This window comes from Antedon bifida, chromosome 7, assembly GCF_963402885.1.
Source record: "Antedon bifida chromosome 7, ecAntBifi1.1, whole genome shotgun sequence".
NCBI classification, from domain to species: Eukaryota; Metazoa; Echinodermata; class Crinoidea; order Comatulida; family Antedonidae; genus Antedon; species Antedon bifida.
The window spans coordinates 9,486,343-9,510,349 of NC_136232.1; the positions used below are offsets into that span (position 1 = coordinate 9,486,343).

General features: G+C 34.2%; 4 protein-coding genes across 5 annotated transcripts; 3 read left to right on the forward strand and 1 right to left on the reverse strand.

The window, feature by feature from the left end:
* Positions 1-1,020: 1,020 nt before the first annotated feature.
* LOC144847965 (centrosomal protein 43-like) lies at positions 1,021-23,414 on the reverse strand. Of its 2 annotated transcripts, XM_078704591.1 has the most exons (16): positions 23,391-23,414; positions 7,826-7,928; positions 7,309-7,409; positions 6,895-7,003; positions 6,607-6,695; positions 5,994-6,152; positions 5,666-5,683; positions 4,825-4,881; positions 4,363-4,433; positions 4,207-4,268; positions 3,932-4,065; positions 3,520-3,677; positions 3,268-3,434; positions 2,707-2,836; positions 2,229-2,376; positions 1,021-1,557 (listed from the first exon to the last, which is right to left on the reverse strand). In XM_078704591.1, exons 1-16 carry the CDS (start codon positions 23,397-23,399, stop codon positions 1,468-1,470), a joined length of 1,605 nt encoding a protein of 534 aa, XP_078560717.1. In that variant the 5' UTR covers positions 23,400-23,414; the 3' UTR covers positions 1,021-1,467. The 2 variants fall into 2 exon arrangements, with proteins under 2 accessions (XP_078560717.1, XP_078560718.1); XM_078704592.1 differs by lacking the exon at positions 5,666-5,683.
* LOC144847982 (N-acetylglucosamine-1-phosphodiester alpha-N-acetylglucosaminidase-like) lies at positions 7,773-11,782 on the forward strand. Its single transcript, XM_078704623.1, has 8 exons — positions 7,773-7,948; positions 8,221-8,313; positions 8,871-9,347; positions 9,520-9,656; positions 9,948-10,050; positions 10,347-10,475; positions 11,135-11,295; positions 11,510-11,782. The coding sequence occupies exons 2-7, from the start codon at positions 8,249-8,251 to the stop codon at positions 11,286-11,288; spliced, it is 1,065 nt and encodes a 354-aa protein (XP_078560749.1). The 5' UTR covers positions 7,773-7,948; positions 8,221-8,248; the 3' UTR covers positions 11,289-11,295; positions 11,510-11,782.
* LOC144848221 (ectonucleotide pyrophosphatase/phosphodiesterase family member 5-like) lies at positions 12,719-16,261 on the forward strand. Its single transcript, XM_078704934.1, has 3 exons — positions 12,719-13,733; positions 14,434-14,625; positions 15,891-16,261. Exons 1-3 carry the CDS (start codon positions 12,899-12,901, stop codon positions 16,259-16,261), a joined length of 1,398 nt encoding a protein of 465 aa, XP_078561060.1. The 5' UTR covers positions 12,719-12,898.
* Positions 16,488-22,456, forward strand: LOC144848083 (ectonucleotide pyrophosphatase/phosphodiesterase family member 5-like). The gene is made up of 4 exons (XM_078704761.1): positions 16,488-17,445; positions 18,867-19,064; positions 20,069-20,392; positions 20,955-22,456. The coding sequence occupies exons 1-4, from the start codon at positions 16,599-16,601 to the stop codon at positions 21,155-21,157; spliced, it is 1,572 nt and encodes a 523-aa protein (XP_078560887.1). The 5' UTR covers positions 16,488-16,598; the 3' UTR covers positions 21,158-22,456.
* Positions 23,415-24,007: the final 593 nt, after the last annotated feature.

A 24,007-nucleotide genomic window follows, 5' to 3' on the forward strand; every position in this document is an offset into this window, starting at 1 on the left:
ATTATTCTACTCTGCGCATGTTTATTATGCTATAGTAACCATTTATGTCAAAAAATAAAAGGGTCGAAAATTGGTCATTTTTCGAAAATTTCCCTGTACTTTAGTACAGGGATTTTTCAGAAAATGGCCAAATTTCGTCCTTTATATTTTTCGATTAAACTGGGTATTATAGCATAATTGACATGCGCAGAGCCCATTATTCGACTCTGCGGATGTTTATTATGCTATAGTAACCATTTATGTCAAAAAATAAAAGGGTAAAAAATTAGTCATTTTTTGAAAATTTCCCTGTACTATAGTACAGGGATTTTTCAGAAAATGGCCAAATTTCGACCTTTTTATTTTTCGATAAAACTGGTTACTAAAGCATAATTGACATGCGCAGAGCCCATTATTCTACTCTGCGCATGTTTATTATGCTATAGTAACCATTTATGTTAAAAAATAAAAGGGTCGAAAATTGGTCATTTTTCGAAAATTCCCTGTACTATAGTATAGGGATTTTTCAGAAAATGGCCAAATTTCGACCTTTTTATTTTTCGATAAAACTGGTTACTAAAGCATAATTGACATGCGCAGAGCCCATTATTCTACTCTGTGCATGTTTATTATGCTATAGTAACCATTTATGTTAAAAAATAAAAGGGTCGAAAATTGGTCATTTTTCGAAAATTCCCTGTACTATAGTATAGGGATTTTTCAGAAAATGGCCAAATTTCGACCTTTTTATTTTTCGATAAAACTGGTTACTAAAGCATAATTGACATGCGCAGAGCCCATTATTCTACTCGGCGCATGTTTATTATGCTATAGTAACCATTTATGTCAAAAAATAAAAGGGCTGGTTATAATAACATAAATTACATGCGCAGAACCCATTATCCGACTCTGCGCATATATAATATTGAGGTAACAGGCGCAAAACACATTTTGTGTGTCTACACATGCCAATTTATGATTTAGTAATCAGTTGTTGAAAAATAAAAGGGTAAATTGTTGAAAAATAAAAGGGTAAAAATGTTTCATTATCATATGGTGTATTTATAAACTCTGTTTAATTTCAATAATATATACACAGGAACAGTAAGACTATACATATATACAAATTGATAAAATAAAAACAAAATGTAGCAAGCAAACAACATCCTACACATCATTAAACAAAATACATCATATGAATAAAAAAAACTATTACGTACAGAAACAAAATAAGTGCTGTAGTTTTATGTACCCCGTCCGCATGATCATGTACATACTGTACACTAAATTCATGTTTAAAGCTCTGTTTACACTATCAAACTTGTATGTGTTTCTTGTATGGAGAAAAACAATTTGTATTCGCTTGGTTCTATTGTACCCTTATACATTTGCCTTGTTGCATTAACTTACCCTTGCAATAAATGCATGGTGCTTTCCAAAATAGATAGATATGATAAAAAAGTAAAATAGAAAAAACTATATTTATTGTCAAGTGGTGAATTGGACATCTTCCATATAGTCAAAGTTCCCTCCCTGACTCAACTGGGATGCGGTTCGATCTGCTGTTAAATCATCAAACTAAAACAAAAAACATGAGTAATACTTACTTAAAAGATGTCAATGGACCAGTGGGTCAACTCTCCTAGTATGGACCAGTGGGTCAACTCTCCTAGTATGGACCAGTGGGTCAACTCTCCTAGTATGGACCAGTGGGTCAACTCTCCTAGTATGGACCAGTGGGTCAACTCTCCTAGTATGTACCAGTGGGTCAACCCGCTTAAGGGCGTGTGGCGCAGTATGTTGGACGTGTGACTACTGATCGTGAAATCGAGGTTCGAATCCAACTCTCACTGCATTGCTTGTATCCTTAGGCAAGACACTTTACTTATGTTTACCTCTCTCCACACAGGTGTATAAATGGGTACCGGTTAAATAAAGACACTACTTTGCGCTGATTACTAACTGCATTATGGGAGTATGTTTCCATATGTATTTGATAAAAAAAAATGACTGGGGTAATAATGTTCAGCGCTTAGAGGTTTCACAACATTAGGGGCTATATAAATCCAGGATATTATTATTATTATATTATTACTCTCCTAGTACCCACTGGTCCCTAGCATATTAAAGAGCCTGGACAACCCGTCATTTATGTATAGTTATCCATATCTGAATACGTATATTATGTTAATTTGTAGCAATATCCTTATTACATATTAATGCACACAATTTAATAACAATAAGCATACCTTTTCTTGACTGCTATTAAAAAAGTCAATATCATCTCCCGATACGTCTTCTGGTACCTCTAAGTCTTCAATGATACTGTTTGCCTCTGAGCTTTTGTAGCTTCTAGGTCCTCCGTGACTTTGTGACTGACTTCGGCTACCTTGAGAGCTAAGTCAAAAAAATAACATAATTACTTTTTAAGGCCACAGACGATGGAAAACTATGTAGCTTGTTCCACGTAAAAACATTCCCTCAGAGGAAACCTCTCTTCAGCTCCGCGCTTTGTGTAAATGGTCATAAGGAATAACATAACTATATTTACCGCTCGTCTGTCTAAATTGGCCTTCAAAGTACGTATAGAAAGAATATCACAATATTTAACATACAGATTTCAATAACCAGAATTGTTTTTCCAATTTCTACACATGGGTAGATGATGCAATGGAACTACACACAATGCCAAGAGGATGAGTCAGAGATAAATAAATTGCAAATTACCTTTGAAAATCATCTTCATAATCGTCATCATCATAATCTTCTTCATGTGAATCGTCTTTACTTGTGTAACTAAGTTTTCCAATCTCTTTGTTTATATCATCAAGATCTTTCCAATCCTGACTGGATGCACCTACAATAAATAAGTAAACATCAAGTAATTTTTGACGCATTGTGATTTAGAACTAAAATTACAAGTTGCGGAAAACACACATAGCATGGCAATGAGTAAATTAACAATAATGTTAATGTATGACTAACTAACTAAATGAAAGCACTCAAACTGAGTGGAAGTACTTGGCAAAATATTGCCACATAGCTATTTTGGCCCATGTTAAAAGAATACAAATTTTTTTTTTTTTTAAATTTGTGAAGTTATTAATGAACTGATTTTCTTGAAATTCAATAGGCATGTTCGGTAAGTCTATTCTATAAATATATAATTCAGAATGAAAATCTAAAAATTGTAGGTGCTAACAAACAAACAAAGCAAGTACTATACTTATAAGCAAAATTTTATTTTGACAAGTAATATGGTAATAATAACAAATAAAGAAACATTACCTTTGTTTGCCCCTAATCCAGGTAATGGAGGGGCCCCTGTCAAGGAGCCCATACCACTGCCACCAATAGGAGGAGCATTGCCAAGTGAGGATAGTCCATTTGCTTTAGAGGTGGGGCTAGTTGCTGGTGATAATGGGGGACTGTTTTTCTTCTTGGGTTTAGGAATACTGTGGAAAATGAACAAGAAAATATTTATTTAAAATTCTGAAAAAGAGGTTGGGACTGCAGGAAATCCACAAGCACTTGCTTTACCTGGTGGGTTTAGAATGTCTAGGAGAGGTGTCAAAAAATGAGTCATCATCCTCATCACTTCCAAGACTTGCGCCAGATAAGGATCTAGATTTTGAACCATTTAACCTTTGACCTGTTATTCCATCATTTCGGTCGGTGGTGTCCTTAAATTCGTCATCCTTTTTAAAAAAAAAGGTAAGATTCTAAATAAAACTTGTCAGATACAACAAGAATATAAGATTTAAATCAAAGTAAACTTATGTTAAAATATACTTACGTCAGATTAAGTTAAAATATACTTACGTCAGATTAAGTTAAAATATACTTACGTCAGATTAAGTTAAAATATACTTACGTCAGATTAAGTTAAAATATACTCAATTCAAATTAAGTTAAAATATACTTAAGTCAAATTAAGTTAAAATATACTCACAAAATGGCCTGTCTTTATTGAACCAATAGCAGATTTTTGTCCTGCTAAGATATCAGACACGTCATGTGCAACAACACTCTTACAATGAATGAACAGTCGTTTGTACATCCCTAAAAACTCATCAAAATCTATACCTACAAAAAAAAAATCAAAATAAATAAGATAATAAATACAAATTCTATAAACAATTATGATAGAAAACAATTACAACATCTACAAAAAATTAAACCAATATTTTTAACTTTAAATTACCACTAAATTAATTTTGTATTTACCACTACTGAAATCCTGATCAACCGATTTAAACTCATCATTTACATATCTTTCTAACATATTCCTGGAAAAAAAGAAAGAAAATGTTAATCCGCTGAAACATGTTCGGAATACATTAAAATTATTAGTGAGGTTTTATTTATTTGTTTACAACTTACCGGTGAAAATGAGGAAATATGTCTACAAAAAGGCTTCTTAATTCATCTTTATCTATAATACCATTTTTATCCTAAAAAAATTAGACGAAATAACTAATAATAAAAAGATATTGAAATGGTAATTGTAAGGGAAAATGAAAAATTAATTTACTGAAATCCTTTTTACTTTCGGGAATGGTTTTGGCTAACTAATATTCAAAAATACATTTAAATACCATTTTCATCCTAAAAAAATTAAACGAAATAACTAATAATAAAAAGATATTGAAATGGTAATTGTAAGGGAAAATGAAAAATTAATTTACTGAAATCCTTTTTACTTTCGGGAATGTTTTGTGCCTAATAAGTTGTTTGCCTTGGGAATGTTTTGTGCCTAAAAGTTGTTTGCATATACTAATAATCAAAAATACAAAAAAGCAAAAATCAGTTTTTAAAAAGCATTCAAATAAATGTTATAATTACCATATCATAATTATCAAATTTGATCTTTGCATCCGATATTTGTTTTGATGTCAAATCCTAAGGATTAAAAAAAAAAAATTAACACTAAATAAATTAAGAAATGATAAGATAAAGCATGGTATGGAATGATTTTTACTGCATTTTTTTGTAGAAATTCCATAAAAGACAAATACCAGACGGAGGTAAAACCAGACTTTACACTTGAGGTCCCAAATTTCTTTAAAAAAAAAATCATTAAAAACATCTAAGAATACTAGAATTTCTAGAAAACCAGACATATTAGGACTGCCCAAGGGTGGGAAGGAAGGGGATGTGGTCTGGGGTTGGGAGAGTGTTAGTTATTGACAAAAGTTTTCATGCAATGTACGTATGATTTATATTGTGCATTAGACAAACTAAAAACAATGATACAATCATAATAAACATGTACATACTATATATAAAATGTACTACACATAATATATTAAAATGATGAAATAACGTTTCCGTAACGACACAGAGGGTCTAATATGGAAAAGCATTTGCACCATATTTAAACAACCACAAGTGATATAATTGAAAATGAAAAATAAAAAATCATGAAAAATGAATCAAATTCCTTTTTAGCATTACATATCTATCTTTTAGCATTTCTAGGAAACCATGCAGTATTTAACTGCCCAAGTGATGATAATTGAACATGGGGAAAAAATAATGAAAAATGAATCATTCTTTTTTAGCATTACATATCTATCTTTTAGCATTTCTAGGAAACCCAAGCGATAATAATTGAACATGGAAAAAAAATCATGAAAAATGAATCAAATTTACTGATACATGCAAAATGATAATACCATATTACCTTAGGTAGAACGATTTCCTATAAACATCAATTAAAAAGAAATAATAGTGAAAAGAAAAAGTCTGGAAAAAATAATTGTTTTCATTTATTTCACAGTTATTTAAGTTTACTGTATTGAAGAAACCACCATCCTTAATTGTATAAGTTTGGGTATGTCCCAACTATACTGTATATTACAGTCTTATTATTCGAATAAACGCCCCAATTTGAATAAAGACCTACCCCGAATAAAAGCCTCCCTCGAATAAACAGCTCTGAACAATCTGGGGCATTTATTTGAATAAATAAGGTAGTTGTATAAGGGAAGGCATAGTGGATATCGACTGACCTGAGCATTTGTGCTTTCTCCTTTAGTTCTAGTTGGGTTGTCTCCACCTCCAGATACTTTCCTTAACAGCTCACATAACAAAGGGCGAGGTCTACTCTTTTCACTGTCTTTAATATTCAGTTCTTTCGCTAAGTTTTCTCTGCCTTCATATTTGTCGGCCTGAAAAGTAAATAAAATATTTAAATAAAATTGTTTAAAGATATATTGTCCCCCTAAAAAAAAATTTTTTTTAATGTTATTCTTTAATATGCCATTTTAATATCACATAGTTTATTCACTTTGACCAAAAATTGGATTAAAAAAAAAAATTGTTTACCTGAAAAAAATGCAATTTAAAGCAAAACATACCTAAATTGTGTCAGACAATGGTTTTTGGTTTAAATTAACCGTTTCTTTTGTCTTTTTATAAGTGAAATAATTATATGTTTGGATTTTTTTTCTACAGAAGTGAATACATTTTATGAAACTACAAAATGGCCTATTTAAAGGCTGATTTTATTAATATTCATTTTCCATGTTTTTGGGGCACAATACATCTTTAAATGTTTGCAATGATAAGGAAAATGAGGACTGTAGCGTATTGCAAGAATTATGATTATAAAACGGTACTTACAAAATTTGTTTCAGGATTGAACACTGCAACAGTAAAATCAAGGTTGAAATAATCAAGGAATTCATAAACAAGAGCAGCAGTTGTTTGGCCTAGAAAAAGCAACAAACAAAATTATTTACGATATAAATAAAAAATATTTGATACTTTTTAGCTGAAAAAAAGTATTAATTATTTAATATTAGTTTGGTATCAGGCCTTTTGGGTATACAGTACGCTAGCCTAGTATACCATGCTGGTATTTGCAATCATGTTTTATTAACAATTATATTTATTATTTTAATATTATACCTTCTTTTGACGAAAGAAATGTCTTTAATTCTTGGTTAACAAATGGAGTCTTGTTGTGAACCTTATCTTGTTCTTCCAAAGCAAGAAACACACTAGCTCGTATTTCTGCCTAAATGTAAAAGAGATGATAAACTATATGTTAAATACAATTACAATTGGTAAAGCGGGTAGGCTATATTTAAACGGATAAATTCAAAATCTAATTATCGATTTAAACAGTACGAACTGTCCAGGAATATGACAGCAGTGAGAGTAATCCATCTTGAATGCGTTGTCATAATGCTTTATAACTGGCCTTCTTTTCTAGACTAGGCCTAGCCTACAGTTACACCTTGTGTCATAGACAATTGACCATTATACCACAATAATACACACATTAACTACAATCCGACCTAAAATATAACTAAATATTACCCTTATTTTGCCCAAAACACCATTGTTTTCCAGTGTTTGGGCAACCAAATCTCTCAATTCTGTATCTTCGTCGGCAGACATTTTGAATCGACAAAAAGAAACTAAAAAGGAAATTAATTTAATATGCCGCCCTCTTGCGGTTAGTATCATCAAGCCTATTTCCAGTATTTTAGCCGGTGTGAATTAATTAATTATTGAATAAAAACAAGTATATTGTATTAGAACTATTATTGTATTGTAACATCTTAAATATATAATAATATAATATTATATTTATTTATGATCAATATTATCTGTTTTTAAACGTGTTCTATTTAAAAAATAATGTCCAATATCGAGACTCAATTCATGGCCTGGTATGGTAGTAGAATCCTACAATGGGGATTTAATTTTAACATGAGGATAAATAAAATAAAAGAAAAAAAAACTCCACCGGACCCGATCTTACATTTAACGAGTATAAACACGGCTTACTGCCGATACAGTGCTAAAATACCAGTATAAAGAATACACGTACACGCCGAATAAACACAACAATGACTGAATGCATACAACAGGCGGACACGCTTAATAAATACGTAGCTGGTTAGTTGTATTGTCGTAAGCCTACATTCACCGACCTAAAAGAGGCAAGGAAAAGGTAAATTACACATACTGTAGTTAATTGAATTAATACACAATATAGTGCGCAATGTTCATATAATTACATTGATATCATTCAATGTTTCATGGGACAAAGTGTTCCGGTAGTGAGAAGTTTGAGTAAATTGTATGTACAATACTGAGAGATTCGAGCCTTGCACATCAGACTTAAACGATTAAAAATTAGATTTTAACGAATGAAACGAAACATGGATGTGTCGAGGCCGGCCACGTATTCTTTTACTAAAATGTTATTATATTTCTCTATAGTTTTACACCGTGTTGTATACGCTATCAGATGGATAGCAGATTCATTGTATTATATATACTTTGTTGCTACGTCAGGTGTACAGATGATATAGGGTAGGTATACTATCAATTTTCTCAAGCTCAACACTATCAAACTGTATGTGACAACAAATTGTGATGTGCCCATATATGGAGATGATGGTGTCATATCACTACCATATTTGGGCATATCACTACCATATTGGGGCACATCACAGTTTTTTGTCAAACTAGTTTGATAGTGTAGACAGAGCTTTAGATCGTTTTATATTCTTCGACACGCACGAATTTGAGACAGACAGATCATAAAGGTGATGCGTTCGATAGTGACGATACATGCGTGCGCACTTGTGAGCGATTCTTCCTGGCAGCTAATTCTTTACCTCTGTAGACCTTCTTTCAGAACTTGGTCCAGTAAACTCTGTCTACACTATCAAACTTTATGTGACAACAAATTTTAATGTGCCCATATAATGGACATGATGATGTCATATCAATACCATATTTTTAGGCATATAACTACCACATATATCAAACTTTTCCTGTCAAACTACTTTGATAGTGTAGACAGAGCTTAACGCACGTCATGTGCTCTAATCTATTATTCAATCAATCATTTTTATATTATATAGGGTTGTTCAAACTATAAATTACGTAGGTCGGAAGTTACCATCTAGTAACCAAACCATGCCTCAGTGTTCGATGTGCGACGAAAAGTCAACCTCATCATACATAGTGTTGCCGTCACATGGTCTCAATACCAGTAACATCACCCTTCCAGTAACTACGACAAGATACTTTACTAAAGACTTCTCCAACAACGGTACTCGTCCCTGCTATGGACGTGTATCATTCGTGAATAACCCACTCCGTACGTTATCCGTATTGGAACCACTGGAACAGGACGGTTGCAAGAATAAAAAAAGAGCAACCGTTGTAGAATCTTCCAAACAGAAGAGTTGTTTTGTGGCTGTAAATGGCGGTTTTTATGTCCCAGAAACCAACGAATGCCTGGGCAATATTGTAAGTGATAGAAGACTGGTCAAGATGACCCCTGGACTACAAAACGTACATTTTGGTATCAGACAAGATGGATCGCTTGTATTCGGGTAATTTTCCCGCTCTTTCATTTTGTTTGTCGGAAACATTCATTAACATGTTTTTGACACATGCGTGGGCGCGCGCGTATCATTGTTTGAACACAACAATGCGTCATTGATATGCAAATATTAATATAAATATAAAATATTGTTAATTTTAATGTCTAACGTAAATTTGTAGGTATTTATCGACGGAAGAAATAGAAAATACAAGAAACCCTTTCGTGCAATTAATTAGCGGAATTGGCTGGCTACTGAGGAATGGGGCCGTGTACTTAGAAGAAAGCAAGATATTGGAATGCGATTCAGAATGGTCGGGTGAGTTAAGTCAAATTCAGACAGCGCCGTACCACGAGGCCCGACGAGTCGGCTGGTCGGAAAAAAGTAAACGTGTTTAAAGCTCTTCCGATGACCTAAAAATTACGCCCGAGGTATCTCAAGACGACTCGTCTCGTCGGGATTCAGTACGGACGAGTCAAGACGCATCTACGGGTCTCGTCGTACGACGCTGTCTAAGTCGGCATGTAGAAATCACAAAACCATTGACACAAAGTTTCTACGTGCTTTTGCAATATTGAAACATATTTTACTAAGCTTGTTTTGTTTCAGCAAAAGAAATTTTCGGGTCAAAATCAGGACGAACCGTTATAGGCAGTGATGTGGATGGCAGGGTTGTGATCGTACAAGTTGACGGAAAGACACACGTATCAGGGTAAAGCATCCTCATAAGTATCGCCATTAAAAGGTTTATCGCAAATAGCGTGCGCAACGCATGATGGGAAAGACTTGGGAGCAAGCGTCACGACGCGTACGTACGTGATTTGTTGTTTGTACGTACGCGTCGTGACGTTTGCTCCCAAACACTTCCCATCATGCATTGTGCAATGACGTTTCTCGCGAAATCAACCTATTTGCGATAAACCTTTTCATTATATGATCAGTTTAGCGTCCCGCCTTCCTTTCTAACCTCAGCCCAAAAACTAAGCAAATACTTTTAATAATTTACAGGGTGACGCTAAAGGAAATGGCAGACTTCTTAAAAGAACTTGGATTGGTGAATGCTATTAATCTGGATGGAGGGGGATCGTCAACGTGCGTCATCAACGGAACAGTCGTAAACAATCCGCCAGATAAATGGTTTATATAAAGCTTGGTTCCCACTAGAGACGTAGACGCAACGCAAGCGAGTTGACCAATGACAAGCGAATGTTCGAATAATACATCGCTTGTGATTGGTCAAATCACTATACGTTGCGTTACGTCCTTGCGTAGCACCTCTAGTGGGAAACAAGGTTTATCCTATAATTATAATTATAAGATAAACATTAGGGCCTATAAGCCTAAAGCTTGGTTCCCACTAGGACGCAACGCAAAGACGTAGACGCAACGCAAACAAGTTGACCAATATCTACAGGCGAATAAATCCATCGGTCAAAACCCTAAAGCTTGGTTCCCACTAGAACGTAACGCAAGGACGTAAACGCAACGCAAGCGTGTTGACCAATGACAAGCGAAGTTATAGACAGTTAGCAATCACAAGCGAATAAGCCATCGCTTGTGATTGGTCAATTCACTTGCGTTGCGTTACGTCCTTGCGTTGCGTCGCTAGTGGGAACCACGCTTTATGTTGCGTTACGTCGTTGTGTTGCGTCTCTAGTGGGAACCAAGCATTAACATCAAACAATCATTATTATGATAGAGCCCCTCCTTTCGGAATAAACCCATGTTTAGAGGACACTATGTTGTGTTCCGAATGTGTCCCCTTATTAGAGGTTCTACTATATTTCTCATTTCAGTTCCGGTCAACAATATAACTGCATCCGTCCAGTATCAACGATCATCTGTGCGCATGCTCCACGATGTCTTCCATCTCAATGCATCAGCCATGATGGTGACCACCACATACGAGATGTACGCCATTGCCAGTGCAACAATGTATGGAAGCCATGATACAAATAATAAGAATGCTAAGAAACGCGTAAGAAAGACGTAAGCGCAACATTGAGTTGACTAATAACCAGCAACAGGTCCGACATTGGTCAAATTACTTGTGCGGTGCCATTACGTCCTTTCGATGCGTCGAACTAAATCAAGTCAAACTGTAATTATGATTTATCAAGTTATAATTTTATGTACACAATATATTTAAATGTATTTTCCTTAGGCCTACAGATAAAACTGATGAATATACTAGCTGACTGCAATCTACAATACGTTACGCTGTTACAATAATAATGTCGCACATATGACGCTGTATCTTAGGATTTGTCTGATACTGGACAAACAAATATGGAAAGGTTATGTACACACCATAAAATACATCTGATACAAAATATATACGTGGTACACCAGAATAAATAAAATGTCAAGCTATCTAGAATAACGATTCATAAAATATATTAATAAAATATAATAATGTAATATTATTATTGTAATAAATTGTTTAAAAGGAAAAATAGATTATGCATGTGAAAACTGTTTTTTTACATACGAGGTCCTAGTGCATGGTGGTACGTCAATACAGTTCTTATTTTAAGCATTGACCACATATTTCTGTGTCATATCTCCAACCAAGCTCACAATAGACACAACGCAGCCAGCCATCAACACCATAAAGTCAAATGACTGGGGCACAGTAAGGGTCGATGCAATCGATGATGTATAGTAGTAAACAAGATATTATATTAATAATATTCACCATCTATAAAATTCAACGTTCCGTTAAACGCGATTCTAAACCTAATAAAATAAAAGCTTTACTGTACACATACAGAATAAATTATGTATAACAAATTTAAATCCATAAAATTGAAGGACAAATGCGAAACGCCAAGCCTATCGATTGTTTCCAGGGTTTTATTGCTAGAAATTACCATCAAATTAACGTCCATAATTATCTTGAAACTTATAATGTGATGTGCCCATGATGATGTCATATCACTAGCATATTTGGGCACATCACTACCATATTTGGGCATATCACACTATATTTTGTCAAACTAGTTTGATAGTGCAGAGTTTTAGGCCCTGCTGTAGATCCAATCTCATAAGAACATATGGAAAGTTAAGCCCGGGTAAAGTGGTCACAATATCCAACACGATTGAAAATATTACATTAGATTATTACAATAATGACTATTATATATGTAATCATCATGAATTCTATAGGGGCCGTACTCCCCGCCCCTCTGCCAAAGCCCATTGTGGATTAAAAAAAAACATCACTGTATGATTTATCATGCCGTCTGTTTTTAGATAAAGAAAGATACGGTTCCGTATCCATACTTCTAAAATTTTTAGAAGTATACGGACCGTATCTTTAGCCATAACGTTGTTTTTTAGACAACCTTTGCCGCGTCGGCTATTATAGCACCGAGCAATTAAAATATACCTACAATATTATATTGAAAGGGTCGGTGATGGTTAGTGCGGCACTGGCAATCGTGGTATACATTATCAGTACAGTATAATAGGATAGTCCGACGATTGTGCTTTCCTACCGATACCACCATTTCAGCTATTTCCTGCGTAAGTTACGTAGGCCTACATTTTTGTTACCCATGTATCAGCTGTTTTGTGGATTGGGATTCTGCCTGGTATGTTTACCAATACCTTGTTGCGCCATTGGTTCTGCTTCATCAGATAGTAGTCGGGTACTGTTGGTTTCTTTGGATGGGTTCCGAGCAGACTATTTAGAAAAGACGGATTTACCAAACTTTCGTCTGCTAATATCTGACGGTGTACGAGCTAAATACACCATCAATGCGTTTATTACCAAAACACTGTCTAACCACTACACTATAGTTACTGGAATGTATCAAGAGAGTCACGGGATAGTTGGCAACAACATGTACGATCCGGTATGGGATGAACACTTCAAACTTGGACACCCAAGTTATTTAGATCAGAAATGGTGGAATAGCGGCGAACCAATCTGGATCACCAATCAAAACAACTTTGGAAAAAGCGCGGTAATAAACTGGCCAGGTTCTTTTATTAACATACGCAATGAATACCCTACCTACTATCTACCAACGTACGATGAATCGATACCGTTACGTAAACGGATAGATTGGATTGTTAAACATTTTCAAGACGATGATGTCAATCTGGGGATATTATACCATCATGAACCGGATCCAACTGGTCATAAGTTTGGTCCAAATTCTCCAGAATTAATCGAATGTCTAAAGAGCCTAGATAATGACGTAGGTTACTTGGTAGACCAGTTGAAGAGGACTGGTTTGTACGACACAACGAGTATCATTATAACATCTGATCACGGGATGGCAGACGTCTCTATAGAACGAATAATTGAACTGGATAAATTCATAGATTCAAGTCTATATAATGTCGACAACAATAATCCTATATTTGGTATTTGGCCAAAAGACGGTAAGTATTCATCGACAATTTGGTTGGTTTTATGGGCCATTGGTCCAGACATACTCGTTTCCCTGGTTTATTTAACAATAACACTTTCTTTCTTTTTACACTTGTGTTCACAACAGGGCATAGAGACTATTTGTATTTTGCGCTATACAAATTTAAAACCATTATTTAAGTTACAATCGGATTTTGTAGACATTGGCACTCCATACCTCAATTAAGAGTGGCGAGACACTACACATGATTGATTTTATTATTTAAATACAATACTAATACTTACGAATGAGAGGGTACATTTACTGTAAATAATTGAAAATCAACTTGAATTAATCATTATAGCTTTTCATTTAACAGGGTAGTAATAATAATGATATCTCGTTTTTGACTCGAAATATCCTTCTTTTTAGAGCGTTATTTCTTTATTTTTAATTAACTAATTAGCATAATTATTATAGAATTAAATTATTATTAAATTAATTAATTGAACCATCTAACATTTCCTTTTTTATCGATTAATACAATCTGCCTGTTATGCCAGACGTGTTTTCTACTATTTTGGCCTTCTTCTTTTTAAGTGTTTTATATTTCTTGTATGCCCTGCACATGCTTGGTTCCCAAAGCTGTGACCTGGGGTATTTGTAACATTCTTATGTTTTTTTTATTTGAAATAAAGGATTATTTTATAAATTGATTTTATTCAATTTAGATGAAGACAAGATTTACAATATATTAAAGAGTGCCAGTGATCACATGCGTGTGTATAAAAAGGATGAAATCCCGCCAGATTTCCATTATCAAGCAAACAGACGAATTGCACCGATTTTGCTCGTTGCTAAAGAAGGCTGGATGATCTACCAGAACTTTACAGCTGTGTTTCCAACGTCAGAAGATAGAAAAAGTAAGCAACTGAATGTAAGAATGGGTCTAAGTTTAGTCTCCCTGAAATATAGGCAAATATAGGCAATTGAACACATCAAAATAGTAATTGCCATTAATGTAGGCCTACTACAATAATACTCAGCAACACATAACATCATCATAGCATACGGCTACCGTTACGGTATGGTATATTTTCGCGCGAATTAATCCGAGGGATAAAAATATAAACCAAGGCAATCTAACAACAGGTTACTGAGCTCCGGAGATCAAATGAGTGAATGCAACAAGCCTCTTAAAGCTTGGTTCCCACTAGAGACGCAACACAAGGACGTAACGCAACGTAACTGAGTTGACCAATCACAAGCGATGGATTATTCGAACTGTCGCTTATCATTGGTCAACACGCTTGCGTTGCGTTTACGTCCTTGCGTCCTCCTAGTGGGAACCAAGCTTTACAGACGCACCGCGCACCACGAAGAATATGTACATAGTACAGTACTGTTGGTATTTGGCGCAGCCAGACATAAGATCAAAGGACTGTTACGAGTTCCTATATCTTGGCAAGGCGAGCTCAGTGTCCTGTTAATAGATTGAGGAACATGGAGGTATACTTGATTGAACCAACTTTGCTGCCGGATGTTTCATTCACGCGAGGTATTTGATATGAGTGAGTCAATTTAACTCTTCCCTGATATGACTCATACTGCTGTTAAGTCATTTTTTCTTTGATCAAAGGGCACTTGTTACAAAGTACTATACAGATTTGATCCAGAACAAATCAAGTTATTTCAATTGATATGGTAATACCTGAAATATAAGACCTAAAGTATTCTAATCTGCATGCTACACAATGCAGAGAGCGAAGAACGTTCTTTCACAATTGTGTTTGTTGGGTTAACGGATGACATATATTGTATAATTCAACAAATTCAAAAGTTACAATGAAAGTATTTTATCAGGTTTTTTTTATCAGGCATCAGAACGTATTACTATTTTTATTATTTATTTTATTTCGTTTAATTAGAAATCTAATTTGTCTATATATGAAGCATTGAACAGTAAAAAAGGTGCTCGAGACATTTAACGTCAAGTTTATGCTAATTTATTTTGTTACAATAGGCCTACAAGAACATAATAACATTACTAAATTATAATATAACATGTTTTAGCCCCGACGAAGGAATAGTGAATTCCGAAAGCTTGGCGCTTTCATTGGGATCCAACCACTGATGTTTTCAGTTATTTGCCTTTATAGATTAAAATATTCGTTTGATTTATTTTCAGATTTTAATGTAGGGGAGCACGGTTTCGACAATAGGCTCGAAGTAATGCATCCGATGTTTATAGCTCACGGTCCTGTTTTCAATCAGTACCAACCTGACGCGGATCCATTCCACACTGTTGACATCTATCCACTCATATGTTACATATTGGGAATACCAGAATCTCCAAATAACGGATCCATTAGCCGTGTTTCTCATATATTAAAGCCAAATACGGGTTTATGGTGGATGACAAATAAACTTTTTAGTGCAATATCAACAGAATTGTTATTGTTGACATTAAACATTCCAATTCTCTTTCTTCTTTGGAAAATGAATAAAATGAATATGTTTCAAATTAGAAATTTATTTAATAAATTAGTATTAAAATAAACATAATAATGTTTTTAATGTCTTATTATTTATGTGTGCGCAATACGTTTGATATTAATTTGTTACAATATATGCCTACAAGTAAAAGACAATTTTTCATTTTGGTGACTCGACTCTGTAGCTTCTGGTAGTACGCCCTCTATATCGTCACACAAAGTAGTACTCTGCCAACAAACTGAAAATTAGAATCCCGCCCTCTTTCGGCTGGTCGCGAGTCATTTGTTGTGTTATGATGAAATGGTTTGGGGATTTCATTTTTCGGACTGATATCTATCTCCATTTAGTGTATTAACAGTAGTTATTTTAATATTATAGGTATTTTACGGTGACTATCAGTATGTTTTACAGTATTTGGCTTAGCCGAATTGTTTCGATTAGTGCTTGTTTTCTAGGCCTGGCAAGGTTCATTACATCTGTGCCCACGACGCAGGCTGAAAATCGAGTTCTCTTGATATCTTTGGATGGGTTCCGTGCGGACTATTTAGACAAGACAGATATGCCTAACTTTCAAAGACTAATATCTGACGGTGTGAGGGCTAAGTTTACTTTCGATGCGTTTATTACTAAAACATTTCCAAATCATTACACGATTGTTACTGGACTGTATGAAGAAAGTCATGGGATCGTAGGAAATAAAATGTACGATCCGGTATGGGATGAACACTTTCAACTAGGAAAACCAAGTTCTTTAGAAGCAAAATGGTGGAATAACGGCGAACCAGTCTGGATCACGAATCAAAATAGTTTAGGACAAAGCGCAGTTATTAATTGGCCGGCTTCGGATGTTAAAATACGTGATCAATTTCCAACATATTATTTGCCAGAATATAACGCTTCGATACCGTTTAATGACCGCGTAGATTGGGTCTTACGCCACTTTGTTGAGGATGACGTAAATCTTGGTATTCTATACTTTCACGAGCCTGACCGTACCGGTCATATGTACGGACCGAACTCTCCAGAAATGATACAAATGTTGCAGACTCTCGATAAAAATATTGGTTACCTTATCGATGAAATGGAGATTAACGACTTGTACGACACTATGAATATCATTATTACGTCAGATCATGGAATGGCGGACGTATCGGTTGAACGAGTAATTGAGCTCGACAAGTTTGTCAACTCAAGTGTGTATGAATATGACAATAACACGCCGGTAATAGGAATATGGCCTAACAAAGGTAAATTATAGTGCAGCAGGGATGTCAACTAGTCGGGTTGGGCGATATCACCCTACCCATCTTTTTCCAGTACAACGGGGGAATTGAAACGCTAAAAAATATTATTAGTAAAAAATAGATATAAAAAAGTAGTTCCTAATTTTATTTTAGTTAACAAAGGGAGGGGTGGGTGAGAGCAGAGCCATATATATAGAGAGTTACGACATTGGATTATAGTCACGTTATATGCAGATCAATTTGTTTCAAACTTGTCTCCGTTAATGCATGTAAAGTATAGGAGCAAGAAAATACTTTAAATTTTTTCTTATATTTAAAAAAATGTAATTGCACATTTTACGGTGAAATATCGATGTGCAAAGTGTACAGAAGTACTTGCGGCAAAGAATATTGCGCGCGCGTGCGCTAGTACATTATAAAGTTCGATTGATTGATTTTGGAACGAAACATCCCATAACTACGTCCTATTATTAACAATTATGTAATATTTTCAATCCATAATGCATGCTTTGATGACTAAATAAAATAATAAAGTGTCGTGGATATATTTGTTAATATGTTGAATAGGGTATGAACAATATTAAAATAATAAAGGCAAATTATTACAAATGAAATGATGAACGAGTCTCTGAAAGTTTGTGTCAAAAACACACAGAGAGACATATACTGTATAAAAAAAGGGGTGAATTTGTGTGTTTTTTGTATTGGTTCATGCTTTGATGTATCCCGACTTGCATGTAGGCCCTAGCATTTATTCTTTTGTTATTATAGACACAATATATATATGTTACCAAATTAATACCATTAATAAAATCAATTACTAAAATAAAAACGGAATATAAGCGTTATTTCATAGACAAAAAAATCTAAAAATAATGCATGAACTACAGGAAAACGCTATACAAAATAGAAGCGCGCGCCCTCAGCGTGCGAATTCTTTGACACAAACATGGCTTCTAATTTTCAATGTCGTAACTCTTTATATATATGGCTCTGGGTGAGAGGATGTGAGGAGGGTGTGGCGGGGAGGAGTGGGTGGTGGAGGTGCGCCTCTAGAGATACCACTGGATGTGCCCCTGAACAGCATATAATCCTGTTTTATTTATTTATAGTTTATACTCCAATGCCATTCATTCATTAAAATAAAAGCCTTTTTTAAAATTTAATTGATTGAAACCCAATAGACCATCTATGGAATCCTATTCTTTACTGGTACTACAGTATCAGTAAACCTGCTTATAATCCTAGCTTCTAAAACCACACAGCACGATACTTAAACATTATTTAGTATATAATTATCAGCTCATGATACTGACGGCCATATACCACCAGTATAGTTATGTTGATATATTAATTACACAGCTCTATGACAGCTCTCTGCATTATGGCAGTAAAAATATATTATCTTGTTTTTTAATGTGTAGAAAAAGATGAGAACGTAATATACAATGCTTTGAAGAATGTAAGTGAACACATGAATGTGTACAGAAAAGATGAAATCCCACAAGTATTTCATTACCATGACAGCAGAAGAATCGCACCAATCCTACTTGTTGCCAAAGAAGGATGGAGCATTTTTCAAAATTTAACTGAAACGTTCCCCAATTGGAATGAGACAAAATGTAAGTTGGAACCTTCAGTAAAGCTCTGTCTACACTATTATCAAACTAGTTTGACAAAAAAAATGTGATGTGTCCCCAAATATGGTAGTGATATGACATACATATCACATATTTTTGTCACATAAAGTTTGATAGTGTGGACAGAGCTTTACATTTGTTGTACAAATAAGTAACATGCTCGCCTTCCACAGTAAGGCTATGTTTACACCGATACAGGGGAAAAAATAATTTGAAAATGGGTTTAGTGTTAAAGATGTATTGTCCCCCTGAAAAATTAATAATTAATTACAATTTATTTTCTTTTTGAATATGCCATTTTAATGTCACATAATAGTTATCCACTTTGACCAAAAAGTGGATCCAAAAAAAAAATGATTTACATGGAAAACTGTAACTGTAAGCAAATAGTCAAATTGGCTGCCAGACAATGAATTTTGTCATTTGATTGTCAAGTGATAACATTTTTTTTTTTCTACGGAAGTGATTGACTTTATTAAAACTACAAAATGGCCTATCAAAGTCTTATTTAATTAATCTTTTAATCTTAATTTTTCAAGTTTTTGGGGGACAATACATCTTTAAAGAATAAGCATTCATACTAACGCACACCGCATTCCGTACGGATGTTGTCCGGTGCACGAATTCTGAGCAATGGATCTGAAAACCATTTATTAAAAATATTTTTTACAGATTTTTCCCTCAAACTAACATTTTTGTTTCCATGAAATATCATGAATACTGTGTGTCTGTGTGAAACTGAAATTGCAATCAAAGCTATTGATTCTCCTGTCAAAAGTCAATTTTTACAATCGAAATTTAAATGAACTTCAACACTATTGGAACTAATAATATTTAAATTATAAATCATTTAGAATGTTTAATTATAATGAAACTCACATGATAGGAGTTGAGAGCTATATTGTGATTTTTACTCAAAGCACAGTTACTGTACAATATCTGTCTCCCCTTTGAGTTGCATATTTCTCTCTTGTTATATTAACTAGACTTCAAAGGAGCGCATGGATATGACAACAGACTAGAAGTGATGCATCCCGTCTTTGTAGCTCACGGCCCTCTCTTCAATCGCAACCAGTCACAAGCTGCGCCGTTCTATAACGTCGACATCTACCCACTTATGTGCTACATGCTGGGCATACAACCATCTCCTAATAATGGATCTTTTGACCGGATATCCCATATTTTGAATCTGAACCCGACAGAGTTTCCGACAGAAAATAGTACTGATGTGTTTGAACCATCAATGCCTGTAGTGGTACCGACATCTGGCGGCCAAGACGGCACTCCACTCTCTATATCTGCTATTGTCGGTCTGTACATTTCATTTCTTTTCACTACGCTTATTTAAATGCCAATTTTAGCTCCATGTTTTTTCTCCAAAATTTAAATTTTGTATAACAAAGCACCTATTCCAGTAAGACTACAGTCAACTATCCCAATGTTGGACTCCTAAAAACCGGAAATTCTCCAAAAATCAGACTTTTCTTGAGGTCCAAAATTCATTTCTAACATTAGAAACACATTCCGAATACAGACATACTGTATTAAGCCAGCCCACAGGTGTCTGGTATTGGAAGAGTTGACTAAATCGTATTACATTTAGTTACTCCAATACATTAATAGTTTTAAAAATAAATTTGATATAGTTAACAAATAACATAAATCTACCATCTGTCCATATGAATGATAAAGTAAAACCCCATATTTGAAACACCCCCATTAAGGGGACACTTTGTATGGTCCTAAAGGTGTCCCTTTAATAGGAGTTTTACTGTATAATTATATTACATTGCTTTACATTTTCATCCATTGCATGAGTTCATTTCATTTTTTGTAACCATCACAAATTTCCATTCATATAATCATTCACAGCTCTGAGTGCCGCTTTTGGAGTCGGACTTCTCTCTGCAGTTATTTTTACCGCTATGTGTGTAAAACAACGGACATACCGCCAAGCGCCGTGTAATTACAAACCGATAATAGACACGTCACTCGACATGTACGAACAAGAAGACAACGATATTAATCAAGTTATTATCCAAACGCCCGATCGACCGGTGGAAGGCTTACCCTGATCCAATGGATTAAACGTGGATTAACTAGGATTTATTGTTATTGGATTAGTAAAGGTAGAACGGATTAACCAAACAAATACATAGATTTTTTTGCAAAAGTGCTAAAATAACAGCTACTAACTATTCCCACCAGCATATTTAACTTATTATTTATATTATCAATTTCGATTAACTAAAAAATGAAATTAGGCACTGGATGACTTTGGGGTTATTGTAATATATCATTCCGCTAGCTACATGCGATGCTGTTGATATTTTAATAGCATATTTAACACAATTGCTTTCTGCTAATTGTTTATATTATTTACTACAGTACTGCATACCCATAGATATTTATATATACATATTTATTAATGATTGATAATTTAATAACTAACCATATGATATACCATCAGAGGGTTAGGATAATCAATTTACTGTTTTTTTCCAAAAATATCTTATTTTTGTGTGCAAATGTACGGTACTATAAACTAAATTTTGATAAACCAAAAATGTTTGCTTTTTATTATATTATTTTTACTTTAAATTACCAGCTACATATGTTTTCTAAATATTTAGATCTAGATCTAGATTTATGTTATATTTTCTATGCAATCTAAAGCTCTGTCTACACTATCAAACTAGTTGACAAATATGGTAGTGCTATGCCAAAATATGGTAGTGAATGATTTCATCATGTCCATATATGGGCCAAATCAAATGTTGTTGTCACATACAGTTTGATAGTGTAGACAGAGCTTATTTTTTATTTTAATATCATTTAGTAGAACAAAAAGGTACACATTTGAATTTTCTTAGGCCGGGTAAGATACTGTGTCTTTGCCGTTTGGTCTTTTCGATATAAGATGCTCTTTAAAAATAAAATGTAAATAATAAAATTCTTTTATTTTCAAACGTAACCTATAAATATTATATGCTGGTTGTTTTTGGCCTCTTGTAAGGTTTTATTTATTTCCGAAAATAATTATATTGTGTACTACATAAAAGTATGGTAAAGCGACCAAAAAAAATATAGATTTTATCATTTAATCTGAATTATATTATAAGTATTCATAACCTGTGAAGAGTGACATTATTGTAATTTCACTCTTGCCTGGTCAAAAAAGTAGATTCTATGGACCAAACAAATAGGGGTTGGTTGTAGTGTTTAAATATTTTTTTTACGGGAAAGGGACGACTGAAGTATGGGTGTCCCAAAGTAAAGGTTCTGTAAGTAAATAAAATGTTGTACATTTAATTAAGCTAGTGTTGAACTGTATGTTTTGGATATAATATAATTAAATTTATTTTGCATTTCAACTTAAAAAACTCTTTAATTTTGTTAACGACGTCGCGAAGCAGAACGACAACGTCGTCGCGCAACCACAACGACAACGACGTCGCGCAACCACAACGACAACGACGTCGCGCAACCACAACGACGGCGGTGTCGAAATCTCAGCAATGACAACACTGCATTGATTTGGAAACGAACATCACAAACGGCTTTTCATTCATACGATGTGCTTTACCTTTCATCTCTACCATTCGTATTCAAACATCACAAACGGCTTTTCATTCATACGATCTACCATTCGTATTCAAATTTTTAATTTCACTCTCTGCTATTTAATGTTTACTGTATGCCGACACCGACATTTTGCTTTGAAATTATACGCATTATATACGTGATATCTGATGGATGTTTAATGAATATATTATAGATTATTCTATAAAATTAATGATTGATATGACTCCATCTGTTAATGCATCGCATTTTTTTCTAAACATGTTGCATCACATTCAGTTGCGGTACAGGAATTTAAAAATAGGACTTATCTAAATATTTACTGTACGATAAAAGTAAAAATATATACAGTACATATAAAATACAGTATTTTATACGGCTTGTGCGATCATTAAAAAAAAAAATACATATATTGCATTTTAATTATGATTGCAGAGGACTTAGCTTGACAATAGCTAGTACTGTAATAAATCCGGCTGATATATAGAAGGAGTTTCAGTTCATTCTGTCCTAGTAATAAGTATCGTCTGACCAATCATCATTATTATAGCCTTACCCTCACGACGTACTACCTGGCCGAGCTCTATAAGCATGAAAGAGCAAGTCAGGACTAAACCTAAACCTTTGGATTAGAGGTAAATCATAATATAACCCTGCGAACACAATTCTCAGTTAAGGCATCAAAAAGATAATTCTATAGCCTTATAGAAAAACAAAGAAACTTACCGAAAGCATGGCCGCATCGTGCAGTGAAGGCAAATATAATCCTCTTTACAACCACATGGACGCAGCTATGCAAATTACCTACATTATCGGGATGTTTTTATCCATAAAACAATCGGGAGAAATTGCACCTGGGGACGCGAAAAGATGGAATGTAAAGCTCCTTTTGGAAACCCTCTATAAAAATTATGTTCTTTTTTTTGCAATATCGGTAAACTTGGGAGGTATATTTGTACATACTAATTAAATCCAAAGGCAAATTATTTAATTACTGACTAATATTACAATGCTGTGGCTGGATCTCAATGGAGATACACAATAAAATATGCAAAAATCTAAATCAAAACAGCCAGAAAAATTAGCAGAGCTTTCGGGGGAATCACAAGCCCTTCATCATCAGTGCAAGTGATATAATCAATATATTTTAGGTAGGCCTCAAGATAGTTTATTCATATTAATTAAAATACGATCTTGTTCACACTACAGTTAATTAGGTTGGTTCACCTCTTAGTAAATTTAACAGTTTTGTTTTGAGTAGTACTAGAGCCAGTAACAGCAGGGAAATGTGTATAAACACTGGAATACAATTGATGAACAAAATCGATGTTTAAGAGATTGAT

Excerpts from the sequence above, each read along its gene's own strand:
- LOC144847982 (XM_078704623.1), top strand. The coding sequence starts at position 8,249 with ATGGATAGCAGATTCATTGTATTATATATACTTTGTTGCTACGTCAGG. Across the intron at positions 10,051-10,346 it reads GGAAAGACACACGTATCAGG|GGTGACGCTAAAGGAAATGG; the intron begins GTAAAGCATCCT and ends AATAATTTACAG. Across the intron at positions 10,476-11,134 it reads AACAATCCGCCAGATAAATG|TTCCGGTCAACAATATAACT; the intron begins GTTTATATAAAG and ends TTCTCATTTCAG.
- LOC144848221 (XM_078704934.1), top strand. The coding sequence starts at position 12,899 with ATGTATCAGCTGTTTTGTGGATTGGGATTCTGCCTGGTATGTTTACCA. Across the intron at positions 13,734-14,433 it reads TGGTATTTGGCCAAAAGACG|ATGAAGACAAGATTTACAAT; the intron begins GTAAGTATTCAT and ends TATTCAATTTAG. Across the intron at positions 14,626-15,890 it reads AACGTCAGAAGATAGAAAAA|ATTTTAATGTAGGGGAGCAC; the intron begins GTAAGCAACTGA and ends ATTTATTTTCAG.
- LOC144848083 (XM_078704761.1), top strand. The coding sequence starts at position 16,599 with ATGTTTTACAGTATTTGGCTTAGCCGAATTGTTTCGATTAGTGCTTGT. Across the intron at positions 19,065-20,068 it reads CAATTGGAATGAGACAAAAT|ACTTCAAAGGAGCGCATGGA; the intron begins GTAAGTTGGAAC and ends TATATTAACTAG. Across the intron at positions 20,393-20,954 it reads CTCTATATCTGCTATTGTCG|CTCTGAGTGCCGCTTTTGGA; the intron begins GTCTGTACATTT and ends AATCATTCACAG.
- LOC144847965 (XM_078704591.1), bottom strand. Across the intron at positions 6,696-6,894 it reads ATTTCTTTCGTCAAAAGAAG|GCCAAACAACTGCTGCTCTT; the intron begins GTATAATATTAA and ends TGCTTTTTCTAG. Across the intron at positions 4,066-4,206 it reads TGATCAGGATTTCAGTAGTG|GTATAGATTTTGATGAGTTT; the intron begins GTAAATACAAAA and ends TTTTTTTTGTAG.